Here is a 24,545-nt window from a genome sequence, read left to right on the forward strand (position 1 = left end):
AAGTTTCATTCTGAAACTAGGAGTTATTTTTTATATAATCTCCAGTGCCCATGAAAGCTCTATTCTCTGTTAGAAAACTTGATTCTTAGTGACAAGATAACTGAAACACTGTTTTTCAGACTAAGGGCCCAGCAAGCAAAATGTGCCCTCAAGATGGCATAATAACAATCCTTTGCTGACCCTCTGGATGATTTCACCCTCTGGCAAAATCTCACATATTTCTTCTATTGTTTTGATCAGTACCCAGTGTTCTCTGAGTTTGGACAAGCACCAGACAAGCTCCACCAAGTTATGATCTTGAAGCCCTATTATGAATCAAGCTTGTCACATTGTTGCTGTTATCCCTCATTGGCAGGATCACAGTTTACTATGTAGCCACTAGTATAGATATTGAGATCTGCCTACACTAAAGCAGGTCCCTCCCAAAGGGGCAGGGACCCTGGCACACAGATCCTTGCTTACAAGCCATTTACATCATTTTGAAATTAAATTTCTGTTTGAATCCTGCCTCTCACTTGCTCTATTCGACTGAGTCATCCACAGGTACCAGTTTGGTTTCATAAATACTATCAAATTTCCTTCTTCCTCCAACAGAAGTCAGAGATTTAGGAATGTTGTATATGAACCTTCCTCTCTGGTCACATATGTGAGAACATGCAACATTGAGCACATGTTCCTCTTCTCAAAGATGCTGCTCAACTGCTTGGGCTACTGTTATAATTTGAGCTGGAAAAAACTCTTAGGAACTCTTCTCTCAGGTTGGGTTACTGGGAAAGTATTGGAGGAGCCCATATAATTGCTATGTGCATCTGCCCCAGAGAAGAAGTTATTAATTATTCTTGATATGTGTGTGTGTGTGTGTGTGTGTGTGTGTGTGTGAAGATGAAAACCATAGGTATGCAGAGGTTTCCTTCCTTCTCTTCCTCCATAGATGTAGAATTGGAAGGTAACAGCAGGATGATTTCAGAAAGGCTTGGAGAGCCTTACATGAACTGATGCTGAGTGAAATGAGCAGGACCAGGAGATCATTATATACTTCAACAACAATACTATATGATCATCAATTCTGATGAACATGGATCTCTTCAACAATGAGATGAACCAAATCAGTTCCATTTGTTCAATAATGAATAGAACCAGCCACACCCAGGGAAAGAACTATTGGGAAATGAGTATGAACCTGTGAAATCACATGATTTCAAAGTCTGATTCTTCTTGTGTAGCAAAATAATTGTATAGGTATGCATATATATGTATATATATGCACATATATATATAAATTGTATTTAACATACACTTTAACATATTAAACATGTATTGATCTGCCTGCCATCTGGGGGAGGGCATGGGGGGAAGGAGGGGAAAAATTGGAACAAAAGGTTTTGTAATTGTCATTGCTGAAAAATTACCTATGCATATATCTTGTAAATAAAAAGCTATAATAATAATAATAAACAAACAACAACAACAACAACAAAAAGAATTGGAAGGTAACTTATAGATCACCTAGTCTAATTCCCTAATTTTGCAAACATGGAAACTGAGTCTCAGAGCTGTATTTTTGTCCAAATTCCCACAGAGAATAAGTAGGAGAACTGGAATTTAACTCTTGTTCTTTGGCTATAAATTTGGCACCCTTTTTGATGAAGCATGCTGCTTCTAATAGTGATGACCAGAAAATATATCAAGCACAGAAACACAATAGAGTGTTCAGCAAAGGATTGAAATAGAGGTTGCCAGTTTGCCATGGGGCAAAATCCTTGCACCATGAAAAAATATTCCTTTCCTAGAGGGATTACATAGTCCCTTCTAGATGTGTAGTGAAGACCTGTAATTAACATACTTTATTGTTAGAGGTTATTAAGTTCCATAAGGATGCTGTTGTTCATTTGGTTTCAGTGATATCCAATTTTCTGTGTCCCCATTTGGGGTTTTGTTGGTAAAGAAACTGAAGTGGTTTGCCATTTTCTTCTCCAGATGAGGAAACTAAAGCAAATAGGATTAAATGATTTATCCAGGATTAGAGAGCCAGTAAGTATCCAAGACTGGATTTGAACTCAGATCTTCTTGATTCTAGGTCCAGTGCTCCACCCATCATACTACTTAGCTATTTCTGTCTCATTGGGAATGCAAAGACCAAATCACTTCTATAGCCCTTACCCTAAAAAACTTAAATTCTTTTGCAGGGTCTTATTCATTTAACCATTGCCATTTCTTTCAAATGAAATCTCTTCATTCTCCATAGCCACCACTCTAGTTCAGTTTTCTACTTTCTTCTCTCCTGGCCTATTGCATGAGCTTCCTAAGTAATTTCTTCATTTCTAGCTAATCCTTATTCTAATCTTTTGTACTGTTGAGAAATTACTATTCTGCTCATCTCTGCTATCTTGTATTTGCCCTCTGTTCCTGTCAGAACTCAAAAATGTATTCCCTCAAAGTTCTTGTCCTTTCCAAGCTCTATGTTTTGGTTAATGCTCTTCCTTCTGTCTGTTATGCCCTCTATCCATTTCCTTCTTATGGGATCATAGAATTGTAGATTTAAAGCTAGAAAAAGGGACCTTAGAAGTAATCTAATCTCTTCATTTTATAAGAAAAGAAACTGAAACAGAATTTAAGAGATTTGCCTACAGTCACAAAGCTAGTAAATGTTTGAGGCAGGCTTGAACTTAATTCTTTCTGACTCACAGGTTCCTCAGTTTATCTATTATGTTATACTATGTCTCATCCACTCCTTAAGACCTATCTTAAATTATGCTTTCTTAAGAAGTCTTTCCTAGATAATTGTGTTACTCTTCCTTTGAAGCTTCATTGAGTTTTGTATATTCTTTATGACAATTGTAGTGCTCTGTTTGGAATCATCTGGATTGTTGTTTTATATCTTTCATTAGATTATAAGCTATCAAATGGCAAGGACTGTGCCTTACTCATTTGTTGTGAAAGACAATCAGAATTTATTATACATAGTATACACTTCAGACTTGATTGTGAAATATAAATGAAATATTTGTTAAATGCATAATTTCCTCAAAACTTACCAATCTAGTGACAAGAATATGAATATGGGAGTCAGGAGACCAGTTTCTAGATGCCTATCTGCCATTAATTTCTTTTCATCTCAGTTCAAGGATTAATCCAAGTCCTGCTTATCTCTTAGGATGGCTGTGAAAATAGCTAAAATTTAAATATAGACTTTAAATGTCTGAAGTACAATTTGAATCCAGATCTTCTTGACAGAAATTTCAGCATTTTATCTACTGTACCTAATGAGAGAATCAAAGTACAAATGATGTAAAATATTATAAAATATTAAGTGATATAATTTCAGACCTTATGTCTGTGTTAATTTGTATTATAGCTTTTAAATATCATAATTTAATATTAATACAAAAATACAATAAAATGAAATGAAATAACAGATGGATACAAGAATAGCACAAATATGTAAGAATAGTGTCAGGAAGGTTAATAATAATACTGATAATAACACTAACTAATATTTGTTTTGTGTTTCAAGTTTTACAAAGTACTTTTAAATGACCTCAGGCTTATAAAATATAAAAAAGAAATAGATAAATATGCTAGTTGAGAAAAGTTGTAAAATGTTAAATGATGAAAATGAAGCAGTAGGACTCCTTTAATATGACTTAAATCTCCACCACAGAAAATGATTTCCAAACTATAAAAAGTAGAACACATTTGATTAAAACAGAATGGATGCTAAAGAGCAAACATAATTTCAGTAAGAAATCATACCAGAATAACTTCTTTCTCTGTTCCCTTGCTCTCTTCCTCTCTTTTGCTATTGGGCTATTAGATTAGGAGAGTACTATAGATATATTTTATCTACTTTTTAGCAGCATATTTGACCAAGTATCTCATGGTATTCTTTTTGAAGAGATGGAGGAATATTAGCTGACCAATAGTACAATAAAAAGAATTTATAATTGATCAAATAGCTATATTAAAGAACAATCTTGATTTTATGTCAACTTGAAAGGAGATCTCCAGTAGAGTGCCTCAAGAATTTGTTTGGCCTTTTATTGTTTTACCTTTTTATCAATGACTTTGATAAAGACATAATTGTTATACTTAATCCATTTCACATATGGCCCAAATTAGGAGAGATAGCTAACCCAATGGATAGTCAAGGCAAAAAACATAGTGATAGGCTAGATCAACATGATTTTAAAAGATGAGATTTTATCAGAGTAAATATAAACTCATACATAAGTTCAAAATAATTGACTGTGAGAAAAATCAAGTATCACTTTATCTGAACAAGGTTGGGGGAATTTTAGTAGATTGTAAACTCAAAATGAATCAATGATATTGGGAAACAAAAGGGCTAGTGAAATCTTTAACTGCATTGGGATAAGTATAACTTTTAGGAATAAGGAGATGACAGTTATTGTTTTCTTTATTTTTAAATACCTGTTTAGGGGTGAGCACTCAAAATGATGAAGAGCTTCCAGTTTATTCCACAGGAAGACTGGTTAAAAGAACTGGGGATGTTTACCTTAAACAAAGCTCAAAAGAAAGATTAGACTTGTTCTATTTGCTCTCAGGATGTAGAGAGGGAACAATTGATAAAAGTTGATGTGTAGAGATACTACCTAACAATTAGAGATTTCCAAAAGTGGAAAAGGGTTGCCTTGGAAGATAGTGAGTTTCTCCTCATTGGAGGGAGAAAGAGAGTCAACACTTTATGCTTTGGAGTAGGGGACACCTTTCTAGGTTGGAATTGACTAAATGGCCACTGAAGTTCCATCCAGTTCTGAAGTTCTGAGATTCTTTAGTCTTATAAATGAAAATGCATGATATATATAGAAAACATTTAGCTGCTTACAATTAATTCATTTCCAATCATTGATAAATTACATTGCAAGTTCTGAAAGTAATCACAGCACCACTATTAATAATGTTTCAGTAATCATGGAGAAGAAGGGTGTGCTAGAAGATTGGAAATGGTCAAATTATCCCCTCCTTCCAATTTTTATAAAGGAGAAAAAGTTGTCTCACAGAAACACAAATCTTGGTGATCACTCAATTAACATTTACATACAGATACAGTGCTAAGTTTTGGCTACTGAATATATTCATTGTTAATTCCAACATATAGTTTGAAGATAATTAAAGTAGAAAGAGATGTGGAATTACTAAAAGCAAGCTATGCCTAATGAATCACATTTCCTAGTATGATATGGTTGCCACACTGGTAGACTTGGGATATGCTATGGATATAGTGTATTTTGATTTCTATCAAGACATTTGACAAAAGCTATGATGATTTTTCCTAAGCTTTAGAGAGAAAAATGCAGATTGAAGGATAGATGGATTCATAATTCAACAAGCAAATCTAAGGACTTTTGATTAATGGATAAATTTCAGAAGGAAGAAAGTCTTTAGTTGAATATCATAGGTCTCTGCTCTTGGCTCTATTTTTTTTTTTTTTAATCAGCAATCTAGATGAAGACATAGAAGGCATACTAATTGATGTTCAGATGACATAAAGCTGAGGTGATAGCTAGAAACACATGGTAGAATTAAGATTCCAAATAATTTCATCAGTTTAGAACAAAGGGCTAGAATCTAATAAAATGAAATATAATAAGGATAAAGGCCAAGTCTTATGTTTACATTTAGAAATTCAACTATATAGATACAGTCAAGGCTTAATAGCATTTTGTATGAAAATGGTGTGAGGGTTTTAGTTGATATTAGCTGATTCTCAATGTGAGCCTAAAAATAATGGAATATAACTACACACCACCCCTAGCCAATAAAACAACCCAAAACTGATGCAAACTTAGGGTGCATTAATAAAGGTATCATGTGTAAAATAACAAATGGGAATATACTACCATAATCTGCTGCACTCACATTGTAGATGTAATACTCTGTTAAATTCTGTATATCAGATTTTAAGCGGTCATTGACAAACCAGAATTAGGTTGAAAAAGATAGCCAAGGTATTGTTGATATAATTTCATGTGAGGAACTGAGAATGTTTAACTGGAAAAGAGAAGAATATGTAAGGAAAGGGAGAGAGATACATAACAACTGTTTTTAAATATTTGAAGAAGCAAATAGTTGATGATCTGCTATTTGGAAGAGGAAGAAGACTTCATCTATATTATTTCAGAGATCATAATCTGATTGATATGAAACTTGAGGGATGCAAATTTCATATCAGTATAAGGGAGCACTCCTCAATAATAAATGGAGACCACCTCAAAGTGTTAAACTTTTCATTAGTTTAAATGTTCAAGTACAGTTTCAATGTCAGCTTGTGGAATTTTATGATGAATTTTTATTCTTTTGGATAGAAGGTTTTGGCCTAAAATGACAAGATTCTTTTATTTAAAGCATATTCATTTTATATGTTCTGTAAGGTTGTATTTTTTTAATTCTTTTTTCTTCCTGTGTGCACCTCTAAAGGTACACCTAACCATCTGACTTCCCTTCTCTTCCCTTCCCTCCCTTTCCTTTGTTCCTCCCTCTTTTTCTGTCTCTGTCTCTGTGTCTATATGTCTGTCTTTCTCTCTGTCTTCTTTTGTTAGTCATTCCAAGTAACAAATTGGAAAAGAGGAAGAAAAGAGAACTATAAAACTAACCACCACCAAGAAGCAGTTAAGTGCACAGTAGATAGAGCACTAGATTTGGAGTCAGGGAAGACTTGAGTTCAAGTGTGCCTTCAAATACTTAATAATTGTGTGATCTTGGGCAAACACCTTAACCCCAATCTGTCTCAGTTTCCTCAATTATAAAATGGAAATAATAATAGCACCTACTTTCATGTGGATCAATGAGATATTTGTGAAGCACTTAATACAATGCCTGACACACAGTGATTCCCTTCTTCTCTTCCTACATAGTGCCCAAACTCTGCCAAGAAATCAGGGAGAGCTATTTTTTTTCCTTTCCTTATCCATATCCTCTTTCCCTTTTCTTCTTTCCTTTTTCCTTTCCTTTCTTTTTCTTTCTTTCTGGACTAACATTGATCATTGTAATTACACAGTGTTAAGTTTCAGTTTTTTGTTCTTTCATTTTCATTGTTTTAGTCATTGTGTATGTTGTTTTATTGTATCTACTTAATTCATCACAGTACTACTTGTATCAATTTGTCTTTCTACTCATCTCTAAATGCTTTTTGTGTATTCTTATACTGCAGTGATGTACATATGTTACATACTTTGTTTAGCCATTCATTAAGTGGTGGATATCTACTTTGTTTTCAACATTTTGCTGGACTTCAAAAGTTGTAGTGATAAATTTTTGGACTGGCTTCTGTGATTTTGTTAGTTTAGAGAATCCTTGATAAATAAACTCTCTCTGTAGGTGAAGATTATCAGTTGTGCTGCAGTTTAAAATCTCAGAGAGGAGGTTGCAATGAACATCATGGAATCGTCTGGATTTTTGTTTTCTGTCTTCAACCTCCTTTGAATATATGCCAGACAATTATCTGAAGAATATGGACAATTTAGTCACTTAAAAATTGCTTTCTAGTCTTCATGGATCTATTTATGAATCCATCAAGAGTGTCAGATCTTGTTGCTTTGTTCTTTCCATCTCTCTAACATTGATGGTTTCCATTTTATCTGGTCATGAGGTGAAATGAGGATTTTAAAAAAATTTGATTTCTCTTATTTTTAGTAATTTTTAACAATCCCATGTAGTTCTTTTGAACAGAGGTGTCTGAAATAACTCCTGAGTGGGCCAGAACCAGATTTAGATGTAATTGGTATTTAATAAAAATAAAATATGTTAATCTGTCATTTTCTATGTTAATATGTGGCCCATAAGGAACTATTTCTATTTGAGTTTGAAAGAAATGATTTGAATAATTACAGATTTATTTATTTTTATTTCTTTAACATGTGAATCATACAAAACATATTTCTATATTAGTCTTGTTGTGAAAGAAGACAGACAAAAAGGGGGAAATAAATTTTTAAAAGTAGAAAATAGTATGCTCTGATCTGTATTCAGATTCCATCAGTTCTTTCTTTGGATATGGATAGCAGTTTTCAGAAGATGATCTATTTGGAAAGGACTTTAAGAGACATTGAGTTGTTTCCTCTCTCCAATTTTGTAGATGAGGAAATTTAGGCATAGAGTGGTTAAATGACTTGTTTAGGGTCATGTAACAACTAAGTATCTGAGGTAGGATTTCAACTCAGATCTTTCAAGTTCAGTGCTCTATTTGCTTTTTTTTGAAAATTATTTATCCATTCACGTCTTTTGACAACATGCACATGGCAGAATGAACTAGGCCTCTGTTAGCATTAAAATTACTTAAGTAAAATTTTAGATAGGCTCAGAGACTCTGATTCTGAACTCCCAATATTTGATTTATAATGTTGGTTGAAAGGTACATTTAAAAAATAATAATAATAGCTTTTTATTTTTTCAAAATACATGAAAAGATAACTTTCAATATTTACCCTTGAAAACCTTGTGTTCCAAATTTTTCTCCCTCTCTCCACTCTTTCACTTCCACTCTCCCCTAGATAACAATAATCCAATATAGATTAAACATGTGTAATTCTTCAAAGCATATTTCCACATTTATCATGCTATATGAGAAAAACCAGATCAAAAGGGAAAAAATGAGGAAAAAAACACAAACAAACAAGCAAGCACACAAACAATACTACCACTGCAACAAATGTGAGAATACTATGCTGTGATCTACTTTCAGTATCTACAATCTTCTCTCTGGATGTGAATAGCTCTTTCCATCATGTCTATTGGAATTGCCTTGAATTACCTCATTGTTGAAAACAGGCAAGACCATCATAGTTGATCATCACATAATCTTCTTTTTGCTGCGTACAATCTCTTGATTCTACTCATTTCATTTAGCTTCATGTAAGTTCATGTAAGTCTGAAAGGGACATCTTTGACATCAATTAATGAGACATTATAGTTCAGTAGCAATCAGGGTTTTTGAGTAGGAAAAATATTTATCAGCTACTTCTGGTCAGGTTTAAAATCTTAGGCTTCAAGAAGAGTAGGAAGAGCTTTCTTTAGTCCAGCTCTCTGTAGGAGTGCCCTCTCCAATATTAGTGATAGGTGACCTGCTAACCTTCCCCCAATAGGTAGTTTCCCAACTGCTCTGTATATATTTTGCATTTAAGCTGTTTATATTCACTTTGTACTTCTCTTTTTACTTATTTGTGATGTCTCTTACAATGGAATGTAAGTTCTTTGAATGATGATTATTTCATTTGTGAATTTGGCATAATGTTTGGTACCTTTTTTGTTCAGTTGTGTCTGACTCTATGTGACCTTAGGACCTTTTTTTTTTTTTTTTTTTTTTTTTTTTGGCAAAGACACTGGAATAGTTTTTCATTCCCTTCTCCGTTGTCTAGCCATTTTACAGAAGAGAAATTGGTGAGAGGTTAAATAACTTGCCCAGGGTAACATAGCTAGAAAGTATTTGAGGCTGGATTTGAACTTAGATCTTCCTGACTCCATACCCCATTGTTCTATCCACTACAACACACCACTTAGCTGGCTATGTTTAGTGCCAAGTAACTTAATAAATGTATATCAATTAATTTATTGTTGGACTTTTTCAGGAACATATTCAGTGACAGGTAACTCATTACTTAACATTTGGCCAGGTATTTCAAAGATTATTGCAGAAGGAGTTAAAAAGAACCTGGATGCTAGTTCAAGTTCTGCCATTAAGGAGTTGTATGATTCTAAACAGATCACATAATCTCTCTGATTTTCAATTTCCTCTTTGTAAAACAAGGGATGGAATTTAATAATACTACAGAAATAACTCAAAAATATAAAAAAATGATGCAAATATCAAGTATAAAGATGGTGATATGCTTATAAACAATATAAATTATCCATGAGTTAATTACATCAATGTCCATAACCAGGATTGTTTGTGAGAATATAATAAGTATTGAGCACAATAACCTTAAAAACTCCCCTCCTAACCTGCCTCCAATGTGTCCAAGTGTTTTGTTTTTCTTAGTAAAGCTGTCAGGCCTCTATATTTCATTTTCCAACTTCTGACTTCTCTTGCTCATTGTAAAAGGGGCTTTTAGAACCATTGGCTGGAAGTATAACTGGCACATATATCGAATCTCCTTAGTCTGGGCTGTTAAGTAAGTTTAATTAATTTACTAAGTTAATGTTCCACTCCTAGCAACAGAGACTCATTGCCATCAGCTGGGGAGAGGGAATTGAAAGCCTAAATGAGCTCATTTTTTCACAGTTGGAATTAGGGACCAGTTAGCCAGTTGTGTGGGTTTTCCAATTTCTCCCTCTGCCCTGGGGGGGATAAAGGCTATTCACTCCCCCAGTGCTAAGTGTGAGTAAGAGCAGGAAGAGGGAAGGGGGAATGAGAAAAATCTCTCCCCAATGTTTGTTTCCATCTTCAAAACAGGCCGTGTCATCCCTGCTTTGCTTGTTAGTTTGGAGTGGGAGAAAGATGCTTTTTTGCTAATGTTCCTTACAGATTAGGAAAAGAGCAAAGCCTTACTGAAAGATATTTACCGCATATATTTTCATTGCAGGGGTTGCAGATAAGGGGAAAACAAATAAACAATAAAAGAATGGAAACAAAATTACAGAAATTTGCAAAATTTGACAAATGGTGGCCTGTAGTTGCCACAAGCTAATGGCTTGCAATGATTAATAAGAGTAAAAATAATTGCATTTCATTAAGATTGATGACACCCCATTTAACCTCCCCTCTCGTTTCAGCCCTAAAGTGGAAAGAGATGAAGTTCTCATCTATAATAGCTCCTGTAACATTACCATGGAAACTGAGGCAGAGATGGAGTGTGAGGCACCTAATCAGCCAATTACCGCCAAGATTACTGAGATACGGAAAAACTGGGGCCAGAACACTCAGGTATAATCAAATCTTTTTTACAGACTGATCCAAACAGCTCAAAATTAAATTTGTAATATTGTGTACATTAAAAAAACAATTTAGTCTGAATGGTAGCAATATATAATATTAAATGCTTTCAAACTTTGACTAGTGGTTCTAATGCAAAACATCTGCATTCACGGTTAACTATGGTTAATCATATATTTTTTTTTCAAATACAAATGAGGGCTGCCTGGACTCTCTTAGGGAAAAAAGTCTATACAGATAATCTTTATGGCATTGGTCTCATTTTCTGGGTGGATATTTTAAAACGAACTCTTTATGTCTCCTCCCAGTCCCATTCTCTAATAAATGTCAAATGATTTGGCCAGTCCCTTTGTGCTTGGAAGGATTCCAAATCGTTTAAGCTATCTTCAGTATGACAGGAGAATAGCCACTCACTGCTGGGCATATGTCATCTGGTACATCTCTGCTCTGTAGGGAGCAGATTAGAAACTTGGGCCTAACAGTTAATTGTAGTGAAACTAGAACAGAAAAGAACCCTAGTATCATCATCATTCTTTATCCCCTCCTCACTCCTATTTCATCTCAGGAATATTAGGACCCTCTGAATCAGCTTCTTTAAGTGGTTGTAGAATGACTTAATCTTCAGAGACAACCAGTGTAGCATCTCCTTCAATTTTTCCAAGGAATTCTCTGGAGTTGAAACCAGAGAATATAGGTAGTTGAAAAAAGAATGATCTTTAACTCTCTTTTGGCTGGTTCTTTCTCTAACAGTCCAGTTCTTATTTGAAAAGGGAAAAGGATGATCCCTTCTTTGTTTGAATTTCTGACTGGCATTAAAAACTAAGGGACACAAAAAAACAAGCTCTTCATTTTTCCCACAAAGTAGTCTCCTTGTATATTTTTGTTCTCATAAGAGTGAGGGAAATCATTGTCTAGTCTATCTCCATGTGATACTTTAATGTTATATTAGGTCTTGCCCTTCATATCAAGTATTCACCAAATCCTGTCATTTTATTTAGCATAATGTTCCTTCCCACACTCCAAATCTATCTCATTAATTCAGTTAATTCAATTCAATTAATATTTTACAAGTAATAACTTTATGGAAGCTACAGTGTGCAGTGAGGATACAAAAGGCAATAATGAAAAGGATAATGACTTTGCCTGTAGGGAGCTTACATTCTACTGCTCATCTTTTGTCTTCAAAATATGGCTGATCTCATCTGAAGTGAATACTCAGATCTTCTAATAAACCAATCAGAACATTGACCTAATAACAAGCATCCACTTCAATTGTATCTGTTTTGATACAGTAATAATCTATTTTGAGTGTTCATTTATTTATTTATTCATTCATTGGTTCACTTATTTTATTTCCTGCTTTAACCATAGAACCATCCCATTATAGCAGTCAGATTCTTAATTTATGATTTCAAAGATTTAAATCAATATTTTCTAGTTTATTTTTAAGCTTCCTCATTTTTAATAATTAATTCTTAATCACTTGTGCTATTTGGAAGGAGTTCAATTCACACTAAGTACAGGAGTCATAGTATAATGGAAGACCTGGGAAATTGGGCAGTTTTCCTGATTTGGCTCCTGTTCAGCTTTTTCTTATAATCTGTCCTGTGCTAGGATTGGACAGCTCCTCCCTCAGATTGATAAACTTAAAGGAGATCCAGCCTTTATTATCCACCTCCTCTTTTTTTTTTTTTTTTTTTTTTTTTTTTTCTGGGACAGGAGAGTGACTATAAATGCTTGACCTTTAAGGGTCTTCCCTATAGAAATTTAGTCAGCATATAAAGATAAAAGAAAAAGAAAAGATGTCAGCAAGCAGAAAAATAAGGATACTTTTGCTAAGTATTTTTGTTCACTTGTTTCAGTCATATCCACTCTTTGTGACCTCATTTGGGTTTTTTTCTTGGCAAAAATATTGGAATGGTTTGCAATTTCCTTCTCAAGCTCATTTTACAAATGAGGAAACTGAGCCAAACAGAGTTAAAAGAGTTAGGGTCACATAGCTAGCAAGTGTCAGATCAAATTCCAACTCAGGAGAATGATTCTTTCTGACTCTTGACTTGGAATTCTATTCACTACAGTACTAGATGCCCTGTAGCATGGTAGTCTTGGTGGTCAAAGTCTTTTAGTATCTCATGCCTTCAGGAAGAGTTATTGATCTGTTTTGTGAAAGGAGTTTTCACTCTGGAAATTTCCCATAGTAATGGAATCATAGACCCAAATGGCAGAACCTTATCTTCTATATATTGTTAAGTTATTATTAAGTTAATGAGCTAGAGTAGTGAAAAGTGGGGATTGTCACAGTAGATGTAAGAAATCAAATGACTATCCAGCTTTAGAATGCTTCACATATTTTAGAAAACTTTCCTGATGAATCAGGATTGTTCTTTTTTTGTCTCATTCATTCTCAGGGAGGTTTTCACATATTTACTTTTTTGTTGTATTGTAGCATCAGCTGAAATACAAGATACCATATACATACTTAATAAGTGATCATTTATTCCTGGATAGTTTCTGATAAATATAAATATTATATGTTATGATTAATATTCAAAGAGGGCAATGTGGAATAGTGCAAAGAGATCTGACTTTGAAGCAAGGGAGAATTGGATTCAAGTCTTATCTTTGACACAGAGTGAATGTGTTTCCTTGAGAAAGTTAACCCTTCAAACTCTTAGGCAATACTAAAGCAATAAAGTAGAAAAAAGGTATAGATCAGCATAGGTAGAGAGAATTTCTTCTTTGAGAGTTATATAGCAATAAAATCACAGATCTGGATCCCCTGCTTCTCAAAAAAAAAGTATGAATTAAATATAAGAATGTAGGTACTTTTCTTCTGAGTGATAGTTCGTGCTAAAGTCCATGGTGCTTATAGAACAATAATAACAATAACTTATTTATAGAACACTGATTATAATACCTTATTGAACCCCCAAAAGCCTCGTGAGGTAGGTGCTATTATTATCTCTATTTTATAGATGGAGAACTGAAAGTAAAAAATCAGCATCACATATACCTAGTTAAATGTTTTAGATGGAATTTGAACTCAGACTTTTGAATGTTACTTTATCTACTATGCCAGTTAGCTGCCAAAAAAATAAACAAATGAAAGATATATTCTAAAATTGAAATGTGTCATTTCAAGATCCGTTGGAAATTTTACTAGATATCTTACTTGAAGTTCATGACTTTGTATAACCTAAGTATAACCTAAGTCTTAGTCCCATGCATGGATCCTGATAAAAGCATAAAATGGTTCAATGATGGAAATTGAATTATGGACTTCCACGTTAATTTTGTCTTGAACTATATGCTTGAAGCATCTGGAACAGAACACTAGCTTCAGTTGATGTTACTTAGAAGGGATCTAAGAACTCTTTTAAACTTTTAAAGCAACAAATTTCTATTTTCTAAAAATATAATTTATGGGTAAACTCAGATCAAGCTGTGGTTCATTCATTCAAAAAATATTCATTGACTACTTGCTGTTTCTATAGCACTGTGATAGACCCTTAGTGGGTGTGTATGTACAGAGGGGATAGGGAATGAGAGACATCAACTTTACCCTAAGGAATAAGTCATTTAGGGGAGATAAGTTAATTAACAGTACAAGTCACTATATAGCCTCATGCAAACGTGGTTGTGTGGCTAAGAGATGACAACTCTTGTCCTGATAAGTTCTAAGTGTGGATGAAAAGTAATCCCTGCCTTAAAGGAAAGGGTGTTCAAACCAGAAGTTTAGTAAGCAAAAATAAGAAGGCCACATTGGGGAAGAACAAGAGATTTCTTGGTTAGCACTAACATTGAATAGGTCAGTAGTACTGGGCCTGGAATTTGGAAGAAATGAGTTCAAATCTGGTCTCAGGTAAGTCCCTGATTCTGGGAAAATCACTTAATGTCTGATTGCCTCAGTTTCCTCATATATAAAATGGAGATAATAATAGCCCTTACCTTCCAGGTTTGTTGTGAGGATCCAATGAGGTAATTTTTAAAAATAATTTTTCAAAAGACATGTAAAAATAATTTTCAACATTCACCCTTGCAGAATCTTGTGTTCCAAGTTTTTCTGTCTCCATCCTCACCCCCCACCCTTCCCTAGAAATAAAGTAATCCAGCATAAGTTAAACATGTGTGGTTCTTCTAAACATATTTCCACACATATCATACTGCACAAGAAAAATCAGATAAAAAAGGAAAAAAATAAGAAAGAAAAAACAAGCAAGCAAACAATAAAAAGGTAAAAATACTAAGTTGTGATCCACATCTGGATGCAGATAGCTCTCTCCATCACAAGTCTATTGGTATTAGCCTGAATTACCTCATTGTTGAAGAGAACCAAGTCCATCACAATTTATCATCACATAATCTTGTTACAGTGTACAATGTTCTCGTGGTTCTGCTCACTTCACTTATTATTAGTTCATAGAAGTCTCTCCAGGCCTTTCTGAAATCAGCCTGCTAATCATTTCTTATAGAACAATAATATTGCATTACATTCATATACCATACCTTATTCAGTCATTCCCCAACTGATCAGCATCCATTCAGTTTTCAGTTCCTTGTTTCTACAAAAAGAGCTGCTACAAACATTTTTGCAGATTTTCCCCTTTTTTATGATTTCTTTGGGATGCAGAGTCAGGAGAGTCACTGCTGGATCAAAGAGTATGCAGTTTGATAGCCCTTTGGGTATACTTCCAAATTGTTCTCCAGAATCGTTGGAATAGTTTACAACTCCAGCAACAATGTATTAGTGGCCTAGTTTTCCCATATACCTTCCAATATTTATCATTATCTTTTTCTTTCATCTTAGCCAATCTGAGAAATATGAAGTAATACCTCAAAATTGTTTTAATTTTCATTTCTCTGATCAAAAGTGATTTAGAACATTTTTTCATATAAGTAAAAATGGCTTTAATTTCTTCTGAAAATTGTCTGTTCATATCTTTTGACCATTTATCAATTGTAAAATGGCTTGTATTTTTTATAAATTTGAGTTAGTTCTCTATATATTTTAGAAATTAGACCTTTGTCAAAAACTTTGGATGTAAAAATGTTTTCTCAGTTTTCTGCTTCTCTTTTAATCTTGGCTGCATTGGTTTTGTATGAACAAAAATATTTTAGTTTAACATAATCAAAATTATCCATTTTGCATTTCATAATGTTCTCTAGTTCTTTGGCCATAAATTCCTTCCTTTTCCACAGATAGACTATCCCTTGTCATGAACACATTTTGATCTTATCTTGGTATAGGATGTTAGGTGTTTGTCAATGCCTAGTTTCTGCCATACTATTTTCCAATTTCCTCAGCAATTTTTATTAAATAATGAGTTCTTATCCCAGAAGCTGGGGTCATTGGATTTATTAAACACTAGATTACTATAGTCATTGACTATTGTGCCTTGTGAACCTAATCTATTCCACTGATCGATTACTCTATTTCTTAGCCAGTACCAAATAGTTTTGGTAACTGCTTTATAATATAGTTTTAGATCTGCTACAGCTAGGCCACCTCTGTTTGCCTTTTTTTTTTTTTTTTTTTCATTAATTCCCTTGAAATTCTTGACTTTTTGATCCTCCAGATGAATTTTGTTTTTATATTTTTCTAGCTTGGCAAAGTAATTTTTTTTGGAGTTTGATAGGTATGGAATTGAATAAGTAGATTAATTTGGGTAGAATTGTCATTTTTATTGTATAACCTTGGTCTACTCATCATGAGTACTTGATATTATTCCAATTGTTTAGATCTAACTTTATTTGTGTGAAAAGTGTTTTATAATTGTGTTCACATGGTTCCTGACTTTATCTTGACAGGGAGATTCCCAAATATTTTGTATTATATACAGTTATTTTAAATAGAATTTTTCTTTTTATCTCTTGCTATTGGACTTTGTTGTAACATAGAATTCCTGAAGACTTATGTGGGTTTATTTTATATCCTGCAACTTTGCTAAAGTTGTTAATTGTTTCTAGTAGTTTTTTCATTGATTCTCTAAGATTTTCTAAGCATACCATCATATCATCTGCAAAGAGTGATAATTTTTGAAATAATATTTGTAAAATGCATAGTAATATGTAAGTAATTTACAGTAAGTAAAACATATAGTGCATAGTAGATATTATATAAATGTTAGATATTATTAAGTGGCTAAAATATTGATGGCGAATAGTGGTAGGAAATAATATTGATCAGATGATCAGATTGATGATTAACCATTTGTCAGACTCAGATTATTTCCATAAAACTTTTTTAAAAATAGGAATTGCCATCCTTTCTGCTACATATATTATATTCCATTGTATTTTGGGATTAGGTTTAGTGGGTTCCATTCTGACTCATATATTTAGGATTGTGCCGTGGGAGCTAAAATCTTTGAGAAATAATGTGATATAATAGAATGTTTAACTTGGAATCAGGAAGGACTGAGTCTAATTACTTCCTCCGACATTTAGGAGCTGTGTGTATTGGGTAGCTCACTTAACCTCTGTACCCTCTTCTGTAAAATAAGAGGAATGAACAAGTTGGTGTCTAAGATTCCTTTTATTCTGTCACCCTCTCTAATGTTCAGCTTCCCCCCTTCCACACCATATGTAAAATCAGATTAATGATACCTATGGAACCTGCCTCTTAGGCTTGTTAGGGTCAAATGAGATAATGTAAGTATTTTGAAAATCTTAAAATATTACCTAAGTGTGTTGCTGCTGCTGCTGGTGATGATTGGTGTTGAAGGTTAATGTACTACTCCCAGAAAACTTTATGAAGGAGACTTGAATCTTTAGTAGGATTTAAATAAATAGGATTCAGAATTGTAGAGAAAAGAGAATTTTAGGAGTGAGGAACACCTGGAATAAAAGTACAGAGGGTAGTATATGAAGAGCATTATTTGGATGTCTCAGTAAAAAGATCATTGAGGCAATGGATTTGTTTTAGGAAAATGGAAATTGGAATTGGAAATTCCTGAAAAATCTGTGTACATTGTAATCATTGATATCGTGATGGAAGTTTTCTTTGAGTCCATTTCATCCATAGATTTAGAACTAAAGAATTTTAAGGCTAATGTTTTCATTTTACAGATGAAGAAACTGAGGTCCATGAAAGTTAAGTACCCTGGACAAGTTTATATAGGGTTCACCAGCCCAAATTCCTCATTTTATATATTAATATATATTATTTTATATATTAAGTATATTAAAAATTGAGGTTCCAAGAGCTCAAATGACCAACTCAAGTTTCTACATGTGGTAACTAGAAATGCTGAGATTTTAACCTTGGCCTTCTGTTAATTACTCTGATGCTTTCCTCACTGTACCAGCAAACTTTCTTTAAGCAAATCGATGACTGATAAAAGTAATATTTAAGAGTAATTAATCTATTAATAATATAAAGATTAAGTTAAAGTAGGGAAGAATGGAAGGTTAAGATACCAAACATTGTCTTCTAGAAATATGACCTTTGATTAGGAGGGCAGCAATGTGATAGAAAAGAATGAATAGAAGTGAGTAGATATTTGAAATTAAGGAAAAGGATGACATTGGTATTTGTATCTATAGATAGGGAGGCAGGTTAGGTAGGTAGATAAATAGATAGTGTAGATTGCAAATCTTTTAGTGTCTGCTTCATGATGGTACCTGGTATGGTACTATACCAGGTGGAGTATGTGACACCCTTTCCTTTTTTCTGTATGTTTTAGAAGGAGTCAACAGAATCTGGGTAGTCTATCCAGCTGCTAGGGATGGAGGGAATGCTAAAGGGGAGTAGGAAATATTGACTTGACTAGGAAACATATCTTCCAGGTTCTATAGGAGCAGGGATACAAATGCAAAAACAATCACTATGAATCTACATAGTATTGAAGGGATAAATCTCCCTATTATTACGGAAGGGGTTGTAGTTCCTCGAGAATCTGGGAAATCTCTTTTATTTGGGGATTGGTTTTGTACAACTTTTAATTCAGAAGAATGGAGGCATTCTCTTTGGTGATATGTTTTTGAACTATGACAATGCTGGGCTGATAGGGTCTTTGCTTTCTTATTCCTTCCTAGTCTAGCTTTTAGAGAATTTTCTTCTTAGGTAAGGGAATAAATATACCAGACACCATGAAAAATGTCAGAAATTAAACTTTGTAGCTAAGGAAGACAAAGATTAATTATTATGCCAAAAAACCTCCTGGAAGCTGAGGAAAACTAGGAAGGGGTGTTTTAGAAGTATTTGAACTCCCATGATTTGGGATATGATATATTGTATTGCTGATTTTCTAGCCTTAAGAAAGTGTTAATAAAGCAAATCAAATAAATTAAATCATTCATATTTTTGAGAGCTGGTTGTTAAATATTTACCAGCACACTACTGGCTATGGTAAAAACCAGAGGCAAAAGAGGTTAATGACTACTGTAGAGCATAGCTAGAATAGAAATCTTCCAGGAAAGAATACACACACACACACACACACACACACACACACACACACACACACACACACACACACAGGATAGCCACAGAAAAGAGTACCCATGTGTTGGAGTAACTCCTAAAATTCCTATTGGGGCTAATGAGTAATAATAACAATAATGAAAAAGATTAAGGAGGAGGTGGAAGAAGAAAAAAAAGAGGAAGAAGAAGAGGAAAAAGAAGAAGAAGGAGGAAGAGGAGGAGGGGAAGGAGAAGGAGAAGGAAGAGTAGAGGGAGGAGGAGGAGAAGGAGAAGAAGATAACTAGCATTTATATAATACTCACTATGTACCAAGCACTGTGTAAAGCACTTCATCTTTCAGGTAAGTTGTTGAGATTCTGGTCTGTGAAGGAGAAAGGTATGTATTAAAGGATATTGGTATTTACTGTGGTCCCTGAAATGAACTCTATTTACCTTAATCTAGGGAAAACAAGAAGATAAATAGTTTGCTCATCATTACATAGCATGTGGCAGAAGCAAGATCAGAACCAAGTCTTCCTGAATTTATAGTCAGATCCTCTTTCAATCTGCTAGTCTGACTCTCAAATAGTAACTACCTCACACTATTATTGAGACATAATATATATATAAAATGCTTTGTTGTTGTTTATCCTTTCTTTTCAAAAAGGACCAAGACATCAGGATGGTGATGCCATGATTTGCAAGTGAATTGGATTTAAGTGAGGGAGGGCTGATGAAACAAGATGTAAAATGCTTTGTAATAGCATTACCATATATACATTAAATTTGATTTGTTAATAGTATTTCCTTTTGTATTCTTGCCTCTAGTAGAAAAATAGGTTAATTATATCTGCCTTTTTTCTCTCTCACTAAAATATGTAAAGGATAAATGAGCTCATAATTCTATGTACTTGTTGTGGCTTATTGAATACAAGTAAATTGAAGGTATTATAATGTAACTGGATATTGTTGGCCATCTACCTCTGACATAGACTGGATGTTTGATTGGGATAAGTCAATTAAACTCTCAGTGTGGCTAGGTAACTGAGATTATAGGTCCTGAAGAAAGTTTCCATTTGCTTTAGTAGTATTCCTTCACTACTGTTTCCCAAAACCAATGAATACAATGAAATCATAGACACATAGGAAAAATAAATATATAACTATAGCTGTATGCCTATTTATTTATCACCCATTTCCCTACCTCTTGTCTATCTACGTGTCTGTCTATGTGTCTGTCTGTCTGTCTGTCTGTCTCTCTCTCTCTCTCTCTCTTTCATCTACCTATTATTTATATTCCTATTATCTTTTCCTCTATCTATCTATCTATCTATCTATCTATCTATCTATCTATCTATCATTTATCTATCTTTGTCTTTGTCATCTTTCTCTGCCAGAATGTGTTTCAGAGATTGAACTGTTCCAGGTGGTTTGGGCTTACCTTTCATCTAGATATAATGGTCTTTGTGTCAGGGAAAAACTGAGCCATGTGTCAGTAACTCTGTGAAAATGGTCCTATTTGGGAGATGCATAGTAGTAATAGTTTAGAGACTTGACAAGATTATCTTGGTCTTAAGAAAGACTTCATAAATCCAAGCCTTTGGTGTCTGAAAAATGCTATGTGGAATTTTCTCAGGGAAACTTAATACTCTGTAGAAACATTCTGGCTCATTTAGTGTCTGACTATGGAAATGGAAGATCATATGTCCCTCTTTAAGTCTTTCCAAATAAGGAATTTTAGATAGGCTAAAGATAGTTAAGAATTCTATGGAATAGCTTTGGGTGATGTTACAATGTCACTTTGAGGTCCTTTGGGTAATAGAAAGAAATAAAGCCTGGTAGTGAAAGGTTAGGGAAGAAAAATAGAAGATTTCCTACAAATTTTGCCATGATGTCAGATGAATAATTTTGCTATGCTCTACCTTGCTTTCCTTATTTAGGAAATGTAAAGAATAATATGGAACATGGAAAATATCCATAATATGTGTTTATTGATAAAATGATAGGAATAGCTATCCATATATATAATTTTAAGGAACATATATATATATATATATTACCTTATTTGATTCCCACAAAAGCTCCATGAGATAGGTGCTATTATTATTGATCTCATTTTGTAAATGAGGAAATAGGTTGACAGAGATAAGGTGACTTTTCCAGCAGCTGGTAAAGATATGAGACAAGATATGAATTCAAGTTATCCTCACTTTGAGGGATTGTGGTTTAGTCATTTTCAGTTATATCTTACTCTTTGTGACTCCATTTGAAGTTTTCCTGGCAAAGATACTGGAGTGCTTTGCTGTTTTCTTTTCCACTTCTCATTTGACAGATGAGAAAACTGAGGCAAACAGGATTAAGTAACTTTCTCAGGGTCCTATAGCTAATAAGTGAGCTATTATTCAGTCCCAGAAGTCTATCCATTATAGCACCACCTTAAGTTACCTTAAATCCATTATTTTTCAAACAGTGGGAAAACTTCGTTTTACCTCTGATTTTTCTTACCTGTATGACTTTGAGAAATTCACCTAGCCTTAGTGGGTCACAGTTTCTTGATCTGCAAATTAAAGGAGAGTAGATTTTGTGACCTCCATGTCTAGATCTGTCATCCTTTGAAGCATGGGAGTGAAGAGGTTGCATTCAAAAAGTTTCTTATTTAATTCCTCAAGATGAATTGCTGCCTTCAGGAACAGGATAGAAATAACTTCCTTCAGTACTTCAAGGAACCCTCTCTATTGATAGAGAATCAGAAAGCAAATCATCTATACTTTATTAGGTATTTTCAATAATTGTGGTGTCTCATGTGTAGCCTATGTTAAAGTGCTTGCTTTCTTAATTTGGGAGGAAGGGATGGACGAAGGGAGAGCTTGGAACTCAAAATTAAAAAAAATATTAAATTATCTAAATATGCAATTGAAAAAATATTTAAAAAAGAAAAAATTATTGACAAATTTATTACCTTGAGAGTAACCTGGGGGTTGGTCTTTGGGGGACAAACATGTAGCCCATAATTGTGCTAATAGTCAAAATTTTTTCCACTTTAATACCACTGTAAGAGCTTGTCCTCTATTGCTATGTTATTGTTCTATTTTTACTGACTCTTTGTGACCACATTTGGGGTTTTCTTGGCAAAAATACTGAATGGTTTGCCATTTCCTTTTCGAGCTCATTTTTTCAGATGAGGAAACTGAGGCATAGTTAAGTGACTTTCCCAGAGTCACAAAACTAGTATATGTCTGAGACCAAATTTGAACTCAGGAAGATGATTTTTTCTGATTCCTGGCCTGACACTCTGGCCACTGTGCTAGTTTGATGCAGCATCAGAATAGGATTTGACTGGAATTCAACATTTACATATCTACCAAAGAGAGTTATCATGGATCTTTCCTTCCCTTAGGTGAAATGAATCTGAGAAAGAAGTCAGTGTGAAAACACTGAAGAAATGGAAAACAAATATCTGGTTCAAATGTTTTGAAAAAAAGGAGGATGAGATGAGAGAGGGAATCAAAAAATTAGTAAGGACCCTAGAGGTCATCAGTAGGTGTTTTATAGTTTCTTTAGTTCCATTTTCTCATTTAAAGATGTGAAAACTGAGACCCATGGAAGAAAAGCTATTGGCCTAAGGTAAAATAAATAATTTGTGGCAGTCAGGTTTTGAACCCAGGTTTTGTTTTTTTTTTTTTTGACAACTCCAAGGTTAGCATCTTTTATACTATACTTCACAAGAGGATATATGATCTAAGGCTTGGGAATGTGATTCTCTTCCCCCCTCCCCCCCGCCTCCATTTCTACCCCATGCTTCTTCATTATTTAATAGCTATATATTTAATAGCTATTAAATAGCATGAGTTCCTGAATTTAATATGACATTTTTACTTGTAGCAGCAAATTATCATTTCAGATTTAAGAGGCACTAGGCATTATAGTCAATTCTATGTGCTAAAAGTATTAGTTTTAAAATATTGTTCACTTAATAATGATATCTAATATTAAAATACTTTTTAAAACAAAAGCTTACAAAGTTTCTCAATTCATCTTATTAATGAATTTTCAAATTTCTTTCTAAGTATTTTTTTATGTGTAGGGAAGATGCCTGTGGAACAGCAAAAAAAGAAATTCACTATAGAGACAAAGGACACGAGCTCAAATCTTAATAATCTTTCTATATGGTCTGGGTCAATTCATTAAACATTTGTGCCTCAGTTTAATCATCTATGAAATGAAAGATTTGTCCTAGATGTTTTTTGGATCCCTTTTACATTTAGATCTATTATCCTTTATATCTACAATATACATGTTGTCTTCTCTGTGAGAATATATATTTCCTGTGGAATTATTTCTTCAATAGTTTTGCAAGGGACAGATCCAGGCTTGTGAAGTGCACTGAAGAAATGAGACAGAATCAGTGCTGAGTTTCAGAAGGGTATGGTGATTTGGTAACTTCCTATCTACTAGGTTCTTGGTCATGTTTGACTGTTAGGTTGACCTTTTTTTTTTGAGAGGATTATCTGGTTATTTTCTAGCCCTTTGGCTGAACTTGCTTAAAGATGGATTATAGGATTCAAAATGCATTAAGACTAGGAGGCAGAAATTGGGGTGCCTATGGCTACAAGACACATTGGCATGATTTCTTTAGTTAACCTTTTCTAAAGAGCCAGAATAAATGCAAGTCAGCCTTTAAGGGTCACGGGAATGTGTGGGTGAGTGGAAACTTTTCCATAAAAAACACACCAAAGGATTTTCTCAGCTGCCCCAAAAGGAAGGAAATGTGTTCTTTCCAAAGAAGAAAGGAAACAAGTGGGTAGAAACAACCTTTTAATGAGGGAACATATTGCTTTTGGATTTGTGCATGTTCAAAAAGGACAGAAATGACCTGATTCTGTTGTCTTGCCATAGGGATCTCTGCCAGTTCAGACTGGGGTGTTTCTTAGGGTAAGGTCATCTGCTGGCATGCTTACCCTAGGTACTGTACTTAATCAGAGATGCTGAATCCTAGACATAGAAGGAACCATTAAGGGACACTCAACTCTACTTCTAGGAAGAACCCACCTAAGTTATCTGAGACTGTGTGTTTAAGATTTTTGTTTTTGTTTTTATTGTTGTTGTAGTATTTTTTTTTAATTTTTTCACTAATAGTATATATTATCTATAATTGAATCCATCTCTGACATAATATCTTTATAAGTATTGTTGGGTGAGTTTATTTAGTGTAAAAAGCATTAAATTTGTCATCAAAATATAAGTTCAAAT

General features: G+C 33.9%; 1 protein-coding gene across 1 annotated transcript in view; it reads left to right on the forward strand.

The window, feature by feature from the left end:
• PKHD1 (PKHD1 ciliary IPT domain containing fibrocystin/polyductin) overlaps positions 1-24,545 on the forward strand; it is a 645,163-nt gene that overhangs the window by 113,608 nt on the left and 507,010 nt on the right. The window contains 1 exon segment of the mRNA XM_074264713.1: positions 10,732-10,882. Coding sequence (XP_074120814.1) covers positions 10,732-10,882 — 151 coding nt within the window.

This window comes from Sminthopsis crassicaudata, chromosome 4, assembly GCF_048593235.1.
Source record: "Sminthopsis crassicaudata isolate SCR6 chromosome 4, ASM4859323v1, whole genome shotgun sequence".
NCBI classification, from domain to species: domain Eukaryota; kingdom Metazoa; phylum Chordata; class Mammalia; order Dasyuromorphia; family Dasyuridae; genus Sminthopsis; species Sminthopsis crassicaudata.